This window comes from Apostichopus japonicus, chromosome 11, assembly GCF_037975245.1.
Source record: "Apostichopus japonicus isolate 1M-3 chromosome 11, ASM3797524v1, whole genome shotgun sequence".
NCBI classification, from domain to species: Eukaryota; Metazoa; Echinodermata; class Holothuroidea; order Aspidochirotida; family Stichopodidae; genus Apostichopus; species Apostichopus japonicus.
In genome coordinates this window covers 4,694,113-4,711,732 of record NC_092571.1, presented here as the reverse complement: position 1 = coordinate 4,711,732, position 17,620 = coordinate 4,694,113, and the positions used below count along the sequence as shown (strand labels likewise).

The 17,620-nt window shown below is 35.5% G+C and overlaps 1 protein-coding gene across 1 annotated transcript in view; it reads right to left on the bottom strand.

Moving 5' to 3' along the window:
• LOC139976370 (protein ELYS-like) overlaps window positions 1-17,620 on the bottom strand; it is a 165,745-nt gene that overhangs the window by 17,107 nt on the left and 131,018 nt on the right. The window contains exons 15-27 of the mRNA XM_071985064.1: window positions 13,928-14,014; window positions 12,777-12,917; window positions 11,848-11,952; window positions 11,167-11,266; window positions 10,540-10,666; window positions 9,124-9,237; window positions 8,411-8,512; window positions 6,604-6,794; window positions 6,043-6,137; window positions 5,647-5,831; window positions 4,977-5,124; window positions 3,854-3,998; window positions 3,316-3,390 (exon numbers count right to left, since the gene is read on the bottom strand). Coding sequence (XP_071841165.1) covers window positions 3,316-3,390; window positions 3,854-3,998; window positions 4,977-5,124; window positions 5,647-5,831; window positions 6,043-6,137; window positions 6,604-6,794; window positions 8,411-8,512; window positions 9,124-9,237; window positions 10,540-10,666; window positions 11,167-11,266; window positions 11,848-11,952; window positions 12,777-12,917; window positions 13,928-14,014 — 1,615 coding nt within the window. The remainder of the gene's footprint in view (window positions 1-3,315; window positions 3,391-3,853; window positions 3,999-4,976; window positions 5,125-5,646; window positions 5,832-6,042; window positions 6,138-6,603; window positions 6,795-8,410; window positions 8,513-9,123; window positions 9,238-10,539; window positions 10,667-11,166; window positions 11,267-11,847; window positions 11,953-12,776; window positions 12,918-13,927; window positions 14,015-17,620) is intronic.

The following is a 17,620-nucleotide window of genomic DNA, read 5'->3' as shown; positions in this document are numbered from 1 at the left end:
AAGCTGGAACAATCTAATATTTAATATGTAGTTGTTAGAAGTTAAGTTCAAGAAGCCTATTGTTTTTGTGTATGTCAAAGGTCATTTGGGGTCACTAGTGGTCAAATTTTGAAAACCTTGAAAAACACGATATCTCAAGAAGGGAAGCTGGAACAATCTCATATTTAATATGTAGTTGTTAGAAGTTAAGTCCAAGAAGCCTATTGTTTTTGTGGAGGTCAAAGGTCATTTGGAGTCACTAGTGTTCAAATTGTGTATAAAAAGGTGTACTCTTTGTACATACAGCTTTGCTATTGGAACGAACGATATCACTGAATAATCGGTATTATATATTTGCTTCCGTTGTTGAAGTTTTCTGTTGTTTTTCGCAATTGTCGACATTTAGGGTCAAATAAAAACTTCAGGTTTGGATGTATAGTTACGTTGGGGAAATGGCTAAGCGCTGTTTACGAAAATTAACTGTCGCCTAGTTAGAATTTTATCAATGACTGATCTCAATGCGAATTAACTGTGTAAAATGGTTCGCTCTCTGCACATGCTTTATGTACGGGAAGTTTTCATGTGCGGAGATTGTTCACAACCTTCATGGAGCATTTACAAACATACAGCAAAAGCATAATTTAAAATCTAAAATAACTATCATTAGAGGGAACGGTTTGAGCTTACAAGTACATAATGTGTTTTAAAGACATTCATAAATATGTTGTGGTCATATTTTAATTTCTCAACCAATTAAAAAAAATATTAACCGTCAATATCACGATGGCTTGGTTATGCGCAGGCAAGCCCTGTACAGTAGAGTATATGCAGGTAGATTACTAACAATAAACATTGTTAAAATTGTTTCTTGTCGGAATATCAATACACTTAATGTGGCCAAACATCTCCTAAATTATTTCTTAAGGCATTTTCTACATGCCATCAGTCATAATTTGCAAAATATACAACAATTTAAGGAGTTTGAGACAAGTTTGTTATTTTTGCTGCTAGGATGTTTTGCAAAGATTTCCACTCAACACCATTTGCAAGTTGAAGATAGATGTTCTTTCAACCTTAGATTTTCATTGCGTAAAAGAAAGCTTTGATTTAGGCAGTGTAACAGAGTAATAGCGTTATTTTCCACGCATCAATCTGCAGTTCAAATACAAAGTAAATACTCGGGCAAATGTATGAAGTCGCACTAATCGACAGAGTAGCGGTTCAAAGTAGTAGTGAGGCGTAGGACTCGCGCACACCGAGTTACTGTATAGTATATGCCTTGTGTATACTAGTAGAGCCCTAACAGAAGCCCTAATACTAAAAGAGCCCTAACAGAAGCCAAGCTATCTTCATAGGTATTTTTTCAGATGTTTTATTTTCAATTGTTTGAGACATTACAGTAGGCCAAGCTGCTTATTCATAATTTTGCAAAATGTTTTACTTTGTTCAACACTTACTTTTGGTGGAATAAGTTTAAATTTCATACTGCCCAGAAACATAATTTTCCAATGTGCAATTACATAGCACCATGCATCTGCCCAAGTGCCTAACCTTTGTTAACAGAAAGTATTGATATTGCAGATATGTACAATGGAGCAATCATAGTTTTGCATTTTCTCGACTATATTTTTAGTCACGGTCCCCAAATAGCAAGTACTTTAAAAAATATTTGTCTAGGCTTGAGAAGAAGCCCGTTGTCTTTGGTAGAGATTAATCTGTATACTGAATACAAGGAGAGTGTCCATCTCGGTTATCAGCTGCCAATGTGTATATTGTTTGTTATATCTTAATGCTTTATACTGGACTAATTTGAAGTATGTTGTTCATCCTGGCTATACCCTACAGCCTAGTGTGTCACATTCATATAAGATTACTCATGTAGCATCATCGAAACCACACTGCTGTCTGGTTAGACTGAGATCTCTGTTGACCGTAAACAACCTTTCACCTTCTCTGAAAACAAGACTGTTCTTGTACTCACTAAGGTGATCAACACACCAAATATGAAGTTATAACACCATTTATGTTTTGAGTTATAGTGTTACTAACCAAGGTATTACTTACACACATAAATGAGAAACACTGTAACCATTACATAGAATATGATTGCCCTTGCCAAGGAATCAATAACCAAAACCAACATATTCATGTTGGTCATTGTCAATGTTTAGGGTTATGATAGTATCACTAAAACTTCAAAGCAGTGTACAACAGAAGTCAATGACATGAACACAGACAGGAAACTTGCAATGAACATCAAAGCCCAATCCTTATGTGCCAAATATGATGTGTTCAGTACATTGCCAAATATGATGTGTTCAGTACATTGCCAAATATGATGTGTTCAGAACATTGCCAAATATGATGTGTTCAGTACATTGCCAAATATGATGTGTTCAGTACATTGCCAAATATGATGTGTTCAGAACATTGCCAAATATGATGTGTTCAGAACATTGCCAAATATGATGTGTTCAGTACATTGCCAAATATGATGTGTTCAGTACATTGCCAAATATGATGTGTTCAGTACATTGCCAAATATGATGTGTTCAGTACATTGCCAAATATGATGTGTTCAGCACATTGCCAAATATGATGTGTTCAGCACATTGCCAAATATGATGTGTTCAGTACATTGCCAAATATGATGTGTTCAGAACATTGCCAAATATGATGTGTTCAGAACATTGCCAAATATGATGTGTTCAGTACATTGCCAAATATGATGTGTTCAGTACATTGCCAAATATGATGTGTTCAGTACATTGCCAAATATGATGTGTTCAGTACATTGCCAAATATGATGTGCTCAGCACATTGCCAAATATGATGTGTTCAGTACATTGCCAAATATGATGTGTTCAGTACATTGCCAAATATGATGTGTTCAGCACATTGCCAAATATGATGTGTTCAGCACATTGCCAAATATGATGTGTTCAGTACATTGCCAAATATGATGTGTTCAGTACATTGCCAAATATGATGTGTTCAGCACATTGCCAAATATGATGTGTTCAGTACATTGCCAAATATGATGTGTTCAGTACATTGCCAAATAAGTGTTTTAGACTGGGCTAAATGTTGTTTGTTAACAGCTATTGTCAAACTCATGTCATAAAGTAACAATATTTGTTGCAAAATTTTTGAGTTCAAGAAAATTTTCTCATTTGCAATTCAACAAGATAATACAGCAGAGTAACTAAAGCATCTCTTATTAAGGTTTTTATAAACACATGTATGTTTACTAACACTAGTGATCTGTAAGGGGGAGATGTTATATGGTAAAGATTCAGAGCTGTCTTAGATGAGTTTCAAGACAAAAACACAAACCTTTTTCTTGTTTTGGAACTGTGTGTTATTGGCATACCCACAAAAGGCTCCATGTCCACTTCTGCTCTGAGGGGGCTGTAAGGATACAAATATGACATTCAAATTAAAATACTTAATGATAATTCTGAAATACTATTCAAACAAAATCAAACAACTTTCTTACTTACTGAAACTTACTTAAAGCAACATATAAGCTTCTTGAAGAAATTACCTTAAAACATCAATCCATTACGACATCAAAACAAACATAAATACCAATATGTAGTGGTTTCAACATGAAATGACATGAGTTTGGAAAGACATGACTCAGTGTGTAGTGGTATTACACCAGCATACAACGACATTACAACAATATGGAATACACCAATATGAAGAAAGAAAGTATATCATGTGACATCCATCAACAGAATATCCAATCTGGAAAAGACACAAACAATGAAATCACATCATTTACAGTTGCATAAATTACCTCTGATTTACACTCCCAATAGGCAATACCTATATACCCTAGAATGTTACTTAAGAATATCAAACACACCTATTTGTTGGTGTTTGTTCTTCCTTCAGACATTCCCTGGCCTCTGCTATTTTGTCCAAGACTCCATTCATTAGAAGTGCATGTGATATCACCTGCTTGGTCTTAGCTGGATTAATTTTGCTTGATAAGGGTTTTGGTGGTGGAACTGGAAGAAAAAAAAAAAAACACAAACATACACAGACAATGAACTTCAAATAGGTTTACCTTTTAAATGCAAGAGTTGTTTATAGCAAGCTGTCATTACTCAAATCCCAGCCATTTTAGTGTGGGAGAGGCAAGGACAGGCATGACAATTCAACATTGGTACTAAGGTACTGGTCTTGAAACAATGATACTACTATCCACGTAATACAGAGATCACTGACAATTCAACATTGGTACTAAGGTACTGGTCTTGAAACAATGATACTACTATCCACGTAATACAGAGATCACTGACAATTCAACATTGGTACTAAGGTACTGGTCTTGAAACAATGATACTACTATCCACGTAATACAGAGATCACTGACAATTCAACATTGGTACTAAGGTACTGGTCTTGAAACAATGATACTACTATCCACGTAATACAGAGATCACTGACAATTCAACATTGGTACTAAAGCTTAAACTAAAACTTATTTGTCCTGACGGTAAGTCTGGTTGTCTGAACAAAACCGTCTATAAAGTTGCATGACATAATACAGTACAAACACAACGTTATAACTACATGAACATTTGTGTAATTGGTGAATCTTTGTGCCAACATATCTTGAATCAATTGCAAAACTTAAGTATAAAACCATTTAATATTTAAGAAATACAAGAGATTCATGTCAAAACATCATTGCAACTCGGATTCCTTCATTCCAACATTATTCGATAAAAACATTACAATTTCAAACAGTTCCATTACAGCCACTCTGCAAACAAGCTGTTTTTTTTTTAATTTCATAAGAAATTTTAACACTGAATGGTCATGGAAAATCACCAACTGTTGGTGAGTTTCCAATGACAAAACTACCAGAACTGGAGGAAAATGGAGAGCAAACATATTTACAAGCTAACAAACAGACCAGTTAATGTAAACTGGTAAGATTTATTGGAATGTGGGATGTGGAATGGGATAATGAGATATACCTTCATGGCGGATCCCTCTAGATCTTGATATCTTGACTTCTGGACTAAAGGCCAGTTTTCTCTGGACAGCTGGCATCACTTCTTGACACTTCTCTAAAATGATGTTACGAGAGAGAGTTCTCTCCCTGGATGCCGCATCAGCCTCCATCTAGTATGAGATAAGATTCATAATAATAATATCATCAACATGAAAAATACCAGTGTATATCACCTATATGGAGTTAAGGAGGGAAAATTAACTAAATAAAGCCAGGTGAGCAGCATACCCAGTCAATAATGATGAGAGAAAGTAAGGAAATTGTCAACAGATACATACAGTGATATCTAGTCATGCCAAACAGAACGCATAACGAGAGCAATGGTGTTGTATCAATTGAAAAATACCAGTGTATATCACCTAGATGGAGTTAAGGAGGGAAAACTAACTAAAAGAAGCTTGGTGAGCAGCATACCCAGTCAATAATGATGTGAGAAAGTAAGGAAATTTTCAACAGATACATACAGTGATATCTAGTCATGCCAAACAGAACGTATAATGAGAGCAATGGTGATGAATCAATTCAAACCCTGGCAGAAGCAACAAGACTCAAAGTTTTGCATCATTGATTTCCATTGAGAGTAACAATGACTGACAGCTCAAATAAATTATACTTTAGACAATGGGACTTACCATCATCATCTGTTGGTTGAGGTTAGAGTTGAGTCGAGTTGCCTCCACAAATTGTGCTCTCTGCAATAAATGCATCACTAGAATCTCCTGGGAGTTAGGCTCTGTGCTCTCTTCAAGGTACTTCTTCAGAGTGACTTCCTCTCTATCTTGAAATGGCAGTTTTAATAACTGATCCATTGTTGTTGCTGAGCATCCAGAGAGGAAAAATGACATTGCATTTTTAACATATGATACTTTCTTTTTATAAAGTCATTAAAGTTGCAATATTAACAATCAAGTTTAAACAGTTTTTGAATAATTCACTGCAAAACTTTAAAGTTACATGAATTTAAGGTACTTGACATGGCTATACTGAAAATGATTTTATACTAATAATCTTACAGAGCTGTGACTTACTTTGCTGGGATCCAAGGAACAGGTGGTGTAAAAGTTCTTCAGATGTTGTCTCATCGTGATAGTCTCTCTGGAAGTTGAATGCTTCACCAGTAAGGCTACAAACAAATGATAATTCAATAGACTTCAATTTTTTATACCAAGAAATATTACATGATCATTCTACTTAGTGCAACATAGAACCATAAGTGAATTAAGAGGGGTTTGCTGTCTACCACTGTCTTATGGATGGTTACTATCATTACAAACATTTAGAAAGTGCTCCCTTATACAGAACAACATAGTATCCAGTGGCGCTATACACCTATCACTACAGCAAATTACACACTAAAAGCATCAGAGAACAGGTGTGTCTTTAAATTCCTTTTAAAAATATGGGTCAGCTATAACAGCCCACAGGCCCTAGCAACTACCAATGTCTCTCATTAAATAGATGGTGTTTATGAAGATGACACAGAGCATGTCTCAAGCAGTCTATTGGTCTCTAGCAGTCTTCTGATCTCATCCAGTCAGATGTATGGTATTTATGTTTGAGAGACTTTAGATAATAAGATGTTAAATCACCCGTTAGCTAACAGCACAGTCAGATGCAGCTTGATGTCATCTGGTGTTGTAAGAGAGGGCCTGATTGCTCGGACATACTGCAGGGCCTTCTGTCCCTCTCCGTGGTAAAGAAAGGAACGAATAATGGTTCCATGTTGCCATGACGACAGATTGTTATTTGTCATTGGGTCTAGCAACATGTTCAAGGCTTCCTGAAAATGCAACATGATGATGAACATTGTCATAAAACACACCAGCAGATGAAATAAGCAAAACATAATGGTTGATATTGCAATGACAATATACTGGTGTGTAATTTCACCCAAGATAATGCTCAAGTTTCTTGAACAGGAACTTCACAATCATTGGAATATTTTAAGAGTAGACAGGCTGAAGAGAGGTTGCTAAATATAGTGGTTATGTTGCCATATAAACAGACAACCAAGTCATCCTTTTCAAAAAATATCTTTAGAATAAACAAAATGAGGAAAATAACAAGTCCAAAGCTTGGTATTCAAAGACAAATGTGAATGACACAAAGTCTAGTGGTTATGATGCCTAAACATATTCATAGTGCAGTAAGCCATACATGAATTTGTGCACACCAAAATGAAGCGGATTATCTGTTGACTAATGTTGCAACATATAAAGAAAGGAATCAGGTACCATGTTGACAACATGCATCAACCATTTAATTCACTGGTAAGGAATTTAAACTTTAAATTTGTACGAATTGGCGCAAGAATGTTACCAATAAAGATACCAAGTGTGGTGGAAAAAAAAAGAATATATAACTATAAAACTTTTTTTCCAATTCCTTAATGCAAATCCTTTCTGTTGTTATAGAGTGAGAGCTCCCCTTGAGATTGTTTTAATGCACTGGGAAACATTTTGACCATGTACAAGTCATCTAGTATATATCACAAAACAAATGCCAATTTGAGACCAATTGAGATAACCTTTTGACACCTTGAGCCACTTTGCCACCATTTGAGATGACCTGTTGACCCCTTGAAGCTGATAGGGTGAAACTGGATAAGGGCCACTTGAGTGTGCTTAGAGCAATACTATACATCAACTTTCCTTGAACTTTCCTGGATAACTGTGTGTTCTGTTAAAGACTTATAGAGCCCATTCACAAGGCTTAACTGAACTGACTTTGAACAAACTATGTTCACCATACCAAGTATGAACTAAAGCAGACATACTGTTGAATAGATTGATATTTAAAAAATTGGAGGTCCAGCCCGACCACTCAATAATGAGATGGGTATCACAAACAATAGGGCTCATCTACACATCATGGGGCATCTACCTTCCCAGTATGACATTGATTCAACTTGTTGGTATTGAGAAATAGTGTTTACAAGCTTTTCACTGTGATAACACTCTAGCCACGCCCATTCATGAATAATAATGAGAATGAATTTCTTGATTATATGACCATGTACCTATCATCAAATGCACAAATACCAATGAGCCATTTAAGAAATTTACCTTAAGCCCCGTCCACTCATCAATATGCAGAAGATGGGAACCACAAACAATAGGGCACATCTATACATCATGGAGCATCAACCTACCAAGCGTGACATTGACTCAACCTGTGCTTCTTGAGATATCGTGTTTACAATCTGGCCGTCACATACAAAAACAAACACACACCAGCACGATTGCAAAGGTTACTGAGCCTTCAGCACAAACACCAATCTACTTATACCTTGAGTCAAACTACCTGACATCTATACCTACTCATCAACCAGCAAAACTTATTGCTTCTACAAATGGTACAGTCCTTACAACAGTTTTATTATGTCATTATACTCACTGAGAAGTCCCTGTGATCTAATAACCAATAGGCATGAATTAGTTTTGTTTGGCCAATTGGGATGGACAAGGATGAGTCAAACTTCCGAAGGTGCTCAGATAGCTGTAAGAAATGAAACATGAAACAATTATTCCTACATTCTCTGAGCTCAACCAGCTGAGAAACATTAAAACTAGTGGCAAGATATGTCAACCATTAATACATTAACATGAACAAAATATAACCACTGAATTGTACAATTTTCTTTCAAAATATCACTTGCTGACCAAATGAGCCATCCAAGATGCTCTCGTTTACTTTCTCTGCATCACAGATGGAATACTACTCAGCTAAACAAATTCATCGCTAATGTAATATTGTGTAATTTGCAATAAAGAAATTCCTGTAATCTAATATCCATGAGACCAGTTGTAAATACACTGTTCAAGTTCAACCCATTAATGGTAGCCATTTAGGCTATGAGTAAACCACACAGATGGTTTTATTTACAAGGCCAACAAATGCCCTGGTTCACCTCATGTGGAGTAAATGGATATTGAAAAACCAAAACTTAAACATACAGAGTAGGTTAAGGTTAATTTTGTTTGCCAATGTTTCCTTCTTCATAGCTTATGTTATTCCTGATGCTTAAATACTGCAATCTATGGAACCATGTAGAAATTTCATTAATGTGTAATGATCTTTGATGACACATAGGAATAGCTGAACCTTACTTGATTGCTGTCATTATCTCCTAGAGTAGATTCAATATCCAAGAGCATGTATCCCACAATGCATTGCTTGATGAACTGAGGTACATTTTCCATCAGGTAAATATCCAACAGTGCCTGCAAAATGATAATCAAGTTTACAATATTTGAATATATCTGAATGATATTATGTACCTTCATTTAACTCCAAAGGCAGGGTTCAGAGTAGTGTTGATAGTTGTAATCGATTAATCGCCAGTAGTCGCGATTACACTTTGGAAGTTTGATTAATCGCACTCAAAACCTAAGTTGCGATTACTTGACTACAAGCTAGCACCACAACTAATCTGCTTTTGAAAAATAGCCTAACCTATCAAAAAGACCACTAAAGCAGTTTGTCAGCAAATATCGCAAAATTACAGGTTCTCACAATGCTACACTGGCACTGTGCTGTGTTAAAAATCGGCTAGCACCTGCTCCGGTTTGATTTATGGGTTTCCTTGTCAGTAATACTCTTGTTCTTAAGTGCAACATTCAGTCCTAGCAATGTTTGATCAAGTTATTTGTCATTTCTTCAAACATGTTTACAATTACTTTATGACTGGCCTGGTTCACATTTAGCAGATGTCTGATCGAGTGTGTCAATTGCGGTGCAGTTTAATTTCGATTTGCAAGATATGTGCCTACTATCACGCTAGGCTAAAGCCTAGCCTTGAACATCCTTCTACAGAAAACTCTTGCCTACTAATCATCACACCGCTGCAAGGTGTTACATCTATTCATTGTTTACACATTTGGTTTTACTAGTACTAGTAGTTGTAGTAGCCTCGTAGATTCATTCAAAAGTTTTTGATTTACTATGAAGGATTTTAAGAAATGTTGTAGATTGAAAGTTTTTCTCAGTTATTGTTTGGTAGATGTTTTAACATGAGTTAGACACCACACATTAAAGACATGAAAGAACAAATAAAGACAGTGCACCATGGAGAAAGATTTGTTTTGACTGTATTTCTGCAATGAAAAAATGACAGTGATGAGGTCATGACTGTAACCGAGTATCGCGAGAAGAGCTATGCGATTAATCGACTACAAAAGAAAGAGTCCACTATCAGCACTAGTTCAAAGTGAGCTTTTGGACAAAAGGGCTCCTTTTAACCAAGTATGTGTTCTATGGTGTCTATTTTTTGGGGGTTCACAAGGGCCCTTTTCTAGCTTTAGATTACAAGTGACAGAAGATTTGTTTATGGTGTTGGTCTTCTTATTTATAGTTATTGCATCAGCAGTCCTTTGTACATAATTTATATCCATAAAAGTACAATATTCATAAGAGTCCTTATGTCCTGAGCCATCCACTACTGTTACTTTTCACCTAAGCAGATTCCAATCATGCATAAAGTATATGACCTGTCACAAGTGTTATTATAGAGAGAGACTCCTTACATGTAGGCTGGGAGGAGGATAGAATCCATCACTTGCTTCATCTTCTCTTTGCCAGAGAGTTGTCAGCTCTGGGCCCGCTTCTTCCACAATCCCATCAATTAAGAGGATACTGGTGTCTGAGCTGTGATTTATAAAATCAACATTACAAGTGATATCAACATAATCCATTTCAAGTCCGAGAGACTTCTGTTCGAGACAATTCTGGGGCTTGTTCTTCATAGATCATGAGAGCTACAGAACAGTTGATTCTGATCTCAATCAACAATTGGAGGTCATGGAAGGGAAGGTAATCCTGTGTGCAAACATTCCTGAAAATCATGGGAAGTTATGGGGCAAAAGATCCTATGTGCACACATTCCTCACAAATCATGGGGAGTTGTGTAATAGGTGATCTTGTGTGCACACAATCCTCACAACTCATAGGGTTATGGAACAGGTGATCCTGTGCACACATTCTTAACAACTCATAGGGTTATGGAACAGGTGATCCTATGTGCACATATTCTTCACAACTCATAGGGTTATGGAACATTCTGCACAAATGATACCAGGTTATTCGATTCTGATTCGTAGGTTCTGTGTGTACCAACACAAAGAAAAGCAAGCTGGAACAGAATGAAAACTTACCCACTGAGTTTTTTCATCTGGGCTCTTCTTTGAAAATAGGCAACACGTAGCAAAGAGGCAGGGTAGTTAAATTGGCCTTGATGAGGAGTACCATCTTTGTCTAGGAGATCAAAGAAGAACTTATCTTGTCTTTTCTTGTTATGTTTTTTTTTCATATTGGTATTTAAATGTAAAATACAGCTTTATAAACTTCAAACAAGCATTACATGTAATAAGAAAGACAAAATACTAAGTGATTCCTTGCCACCTTTGACGGATAGATGGATTCTCATAGCAAGTTTTAAATTAATCCATTACTCTTTTTTAGTGTTTACAAGCCAAAGGTGTCCATACATACACACACCCACATGCCATCACTATCACATAGATTACTTTAGTTTAAGTCAGGAATCATAAAGAGTAGAGCAGCATGGCAGAGTTATGTCAAAATATTTCTGTAATTGCTTTAGCTGTCCGTGTCAGCCTTGAGAAATGTTAAAAATTAAATTACGAGCCAGGAATTTGTGGAATCTCAGTGAAACAATTATTTCTTGAAGATTGTCTACCTCGATATCAACTTAAAAAAATTACACTATTTTATCAAAACTCAAAATGAATGGTCAGAATATTACAAAATACTGCTCTATCTAATGAAGTTATTCACTAAATTGCTCAATAAATTGATAAGTTTAAATTGGTTACCTGGACATTCTGGTAGCAGACCACATCTGACAAACCACAGCAGTGCCTTGACATGCTCAGCGAGAAGAGACAGAACAACCAGCTTAGTGGAGAGATCATGAGCTCCTGTAGAGAATAATAATAGCACCAAATTAATCAAGATAAAACCTTTTACTGTTTCAACTACTTCACTACCTATGACAAGTAGTTCTGACTACAGACAAGTTTACCTACATCTGAGTTAATAACTATGGTTTGCATCTCAACTATAATGCACCTAAATAATCCTTTTATCTGACACTACAAGGTAGCTCTTACAGATGGAGAAACATAAACTGTTGCTATGTGAGTTTCTGTCTGACAGTTACATATAATGCACAAATTACACTGGTGTTGCCAGCCCTTGTTTTCCAAATGAAGAGCAATTTAGACCCACTGTCACAGCATTTACAATAAAACACATGATTGTTTAGTTAAAGTGTCAGTCATTTTATTTTAAAAGTGAAGATTATTTCAGGTGTTTTCTACTACAAAAATGTTGTAACAAAAGCAATGACTAAATCACATAATGAAATGGTAAGCTCTTCATATATGCATAGTATATGTATTATTATTATCATTGCAGGAATGATATGCAAAGATGAATTCCAACACATGTGTATTCTACTGACTGCTTGTACTTCCCACAGTGAAGGTAATAGACATATTAACCAGAAAGCCAAATGTGATAGTGAATCCTATCCACATTTCATATGAGAACATTTAATGTAACAGCAGAAAAGACATCAAGGATTGACCACTCCTGAATTTACATTATCAGCAAGGCTCTTGCACTCAAGTGGACTGGATTACTAGGTGTCTGTATCTTCTTTGATCTCAAATGAACTCTGACTTTTACAGAAACAGAAGGAGTTTTCTACTCACCAAGGTGAGTATACATATATACTAACCTTGCTCGGTGGTAGTCTGCCCTTGTCCTAGCAGAGTTTTGAATATTGTCAGGAGATGTTGATAGTGTTTGGAGCATTGAGAGAGCTTCCTAACAGTCTTATCATCCACATAGGTTCCTCCACCATCAAACAGAGGCTCACCTGTGGTAAATCCAAATGAAGAAGGAATGTAGTTATTGTAAAGAATGGGATCATTGTATCACTGACACTCGTCCATTGTTAGCAGACAATAGAGTGTAATGGATTATAAAACCTTAGAAATGCATGATTTGACTATTACTAACAGCAGGGGTGACTTACAAATGTGTACAATGGTACTGCTGTAAGTTGTTAACTCTAACTAAACATTTACAGTGTTCAACATACATGACATAAAAGAGGCCATCAAGAACAGATTTGAAAAGCCACAAACTGAAGTGAAATTTCCCATAAAATTTAATTTATAGTGAATTCTTTAACATTCCCAGGAATCTTTGTGCTGATATTTGTCATTATATTATTCATAAGGGCATATGGTCAGTAAAGATTTGCTGTATAGCCTATGTACATGCTTGCTGAGAGCAACACATGTAAACTACTGGTTATCCTAATAAAAGGACGCTAACATGATCTTGGAAGCACTGAATTCTTTACATTTGCAATATTTACTTCAATTAATAATGTAACTTTTTTCTATATAAATTCCTATCTGTTTTAAACCTAGTGCAGTTTACTTAAGTTACTTGCTGGTTTTTATCTGCAAGGAAAGATAACTAGGCTGAGGACATACTGAAGTTTCCAGTTGTTGGTTGAAGTAAAGTTAGTTCATAAATCCCTACTTTGTAAGGCCTACATTTAGAAGTTTTGGCCAAGCCAATCTCCACCTTAGGGTGAACTTGTGCTGTTCGCTACTGTTTGCTCCATAAACAGCATACTCACAGCTTATTCTCAAAGCAGAAGTTTGAATGCAAAGGTAGAATGGATAGGGGTCACCCTGTTGTTGCACCAGGACTGGAAGTCTGTACAGTTACTATACTTACTCTAAGACGTGTCAAAAAGTGTGCAGAGATACAAAGACAATGCAAGATAAATAAATAAAATAAAGAATTAAGCTGAGATGAGATACCAATCTTAACCTAGATAATAAACAATTCCTGAAGAGAGCAACTTACACATGTCATCCGTCATTTGTTTCCTCTTAATGACTTCTTTCCACGCCCACTCCATTAATGGTCGCAATCCGATGCCAGAAGAAAAATCTAATCAAATCAAAACTCAGTCCATTAAAAGATCAAACTATTTTATTTTAAATTTAATTATTATTTTACTTAGTTGTCTGATTGATAGAGCAATTTAGTTAAAAGTGTCAAAGAATTGAATCATAACCAGGAGATCAGGGAGTTCTAGTTTCCTTGACCATTTGTAAGATTCATTTGTGGACCACATGTGATACAGATTTAAAATATGAAAAGCCTGTTGCTAAAATAGTCCAGTGACATAAAAACACAGACAAGCAGAGGGCATTTTCTCTAACCAAATGGAGCTGGTAACTCAATTCTGCCATCAACCTGTAAAACAAACTTTGGTACAAATTAATGCAAGCTGCTTACAAGGTTTTTACATTTAGACCACTGATGACCTAAATGGCTTTTGGCCTCCATTACATAAATGCAAATACTACAAAGAACTTGTATCTGCATATTCACCTACATATGTACTATGAGTAAAAATCTTCATATTAACGACAAGTATGAGATTCACCAAAGCTGAACTCAGTTGAGTTATCTTCTTTACAAGGTTTTAATTTTTTTTGTTTAAATTGCTGATCTCAAAGACCTTTGATCTTCATTAAAAGTACTAGGAGATTATTACTCATCAAGGGGCACCTACCACCCAACTACTGTATGAGATTCACTAAAGCTAAAGTTACTTAGGATCCTTCTTTACACACCCTTCATTTTGCGTTCATACATACACACATGTATACATACATACCCACACTTAATACCTTATGGGGAACACCTTGTGAGGAACAGCAATGAGCGTGAGGATACCTTAGGGGTAACGGTGAGGATGAAGATACCTTGTGAGGAACAATGGTGGCTAGCATACACATTAGTGTTTTAATTATTCCTTAATTAATTGGACAGTTAATTAAATAAATGACACTTTTAAGGATCGTGTTGTATTGTGTGGTGTTGTTTAATCCTGATTTGCTGTAGCTCAACTGAATATACAAGAAAGGGTTTTAAGCTGTTCCATGAACAAAACATATGATGATTGTGGTGTAAACAAAAACTAATTAAGTTCAAGGTTACACTACATCTCTTGCTTTATAATACGGATCGGGGAATGAAAACCATAAGAATCTAAACAAATAAAGGTATAAAAGTTAGGAGCTACCAGGTAAGCTAGGATATATTGATCCCTTCAAGTAAATGAGATTAACCTTTACTGTGTAGCCTGGAAGGAGATTACCTAATTACTATCACTGTATATTGTTGAATCATGTTTCTTGTGTTATTGTTACCATTTGCATTCTAGGACCTAAATATTATTTGAGTACCAGTGTAGCTTGTGGGGTACAGAACTTAAATGTGATATCAATGCACCTTAATGCATCCTTGTTGCAGCCTAAAGTAGATGCCTTCATTGCTATTAGAAGCCAACAATAACTTCGACAGTTGCTGTATACTGGATAATGAAAATTCACCAATTGATGCTGGCCATGTTGTATGAGTGCCAGGATACCTTGTGGCGTACAGAAAGTGAAATAAAACTTCAATTTGCAATTTGGCTCAAAAGAACTAAATCCTTCTACCTAGCAAACAATGGAAATTTCTTGATATGAATTCATCTAATTGACAGTAGTAATCTGTACAGTAAATTTATTAATTTCATTGTAGGACAGAAGATTATATGGGTACAAGTGTAGCTTGTGAGGTACAAAATTAAAATGTGATATAAGTATACCTTAATGCATCTAAGTGGCAGCCTAAAGTAGATGCCTTTGTTTCTATTAGAAGTTATAAACAATAACTTTGACCTTGGTTTTATACTGGAATATGAAAATTCACCTATTGATGCTGTATTCTGGTCATGTTGTATGAGTGCCAGGATACCTTGTGGGGTACAGACAGTTAAATTTAATTAAAATTTGTCTCTCAAGAACTTAACAAGAACTAAATCCTTCTACCTATCAAACAATGGTTGTTTCTTGATATGAATTCATCGATTGACAGTGGTTATCTGTACAGTAAAATTTTTATTCGCATTGTAGGATTTAAGATTAATATGAGTACAAGTGTACCTTGTGGGGTACAGAACTTAAATGTAATATAAATATACTTTAATGCATCTAAATGGCAGCCTAAAGTAGATGTCTCCATTGCTATGAGTAGCCAACAATATTTTTTACAGTGCTTTATATGCTGGATAATAAATATTAACTTGTTGATACTGTACTCTGGTTATGTGGTATGAGTGCCAGGATACCTTGTGGGGTACAGAGAGTTAAATTATATTAATATTTGTCTCTCAAGAACTAATAACAAAACCTTTATCCTTCTACCTAGCAAACAATGGAAATTCTTCAATATCAATTCAAAGAATTTACCATGGTTATCTGTACAGTAAAACTTTTATTCGCATTGTAGGACTAAAGATTATATGAGTACAAGTGTAGCTTGTGGGGTACAGAACTTAAATGTAATATAAATATACCTTAATTCATCTAAATGGCAACCTAAAGTAGATGCCTTCATTGCTATGAGTAGCCAACAATAATTTTTACAGTGCTTTATATACTGGATAATAAATATGAACTTGCTGATACTGTACTCTGGTCATGTGGTATGAGTGCCAGGATACCTCGTGGGGTACAGACAGTTAAATTACAATTTGTCGTACTGTACTCTGGTCATGTGGTATGAGTGCCAATATACCTTGTGGGGTACAGACAGTTAAATTACAATTTGTCTCTCAAGAACTAAACAAGAACTAAATCCTTCTACCTAGCAAACAATGGATATTCCTTGATATGAATTCAGCAAATTGACAGCGATAATCTATACAGAAAAATACTTATCATTCGCATTGTAGGACCTAATATTATATGAGTACCAGTGTAGCTTGTGGGGTACAGAACTTAAAAGTGATATAAATACACCTTAATGCATCTAAGTGGCAGCTAGAATAGATACCTCCATTGAGAAGCCAAACGATAACTTTGACCCTGGTTTAATACTGTAATATGAAAATTCACCTATTGATGCTGTATTCTGGTCATGTGGTATGAGTACCAGGATACCTTGTGGGGTACAGACAGTTAAATTTAATTAAAATTTGTCTCTCAAGAACTTAACAAGAACTAAATCCTTCTACCTAGCAAACAATGGATATTCCTTGATATGAATTCATCAATTGACCGTGGTAATCTGTACAGCAAAATTTTTATTCGCATTGTAGGACTTAAGATTATATGAGTACAAGTGTAGCTTGTGGGGTACAGAACTTAAATGTAATATAAACATACCTTATGCATCTAAATGGCAACCTAAAGTAGATGCCTTCATTGCTATAAGTAGCCAACAATATTTTTTACAGTGCTTTATATACTGGTAATAAATATTAACTTGTTGATTTTGTACTCTGGTCATGTTGTATGAGTGCCAGGATACCTTGTGGGGTACAGACAGTTCAATTACAATTTGTCGTACTGTACTCTGGTCATGTGGTATGAGTGTCAGGATACCTTGAGGGGTACAGACAGTTCAATTACAATTTGTCTCTCAAGAACTTAAAAAGAAGTAAATCCATCTACCTAGCAAACAATGAAAATTCTTCAATATAAATTCATCTCATTG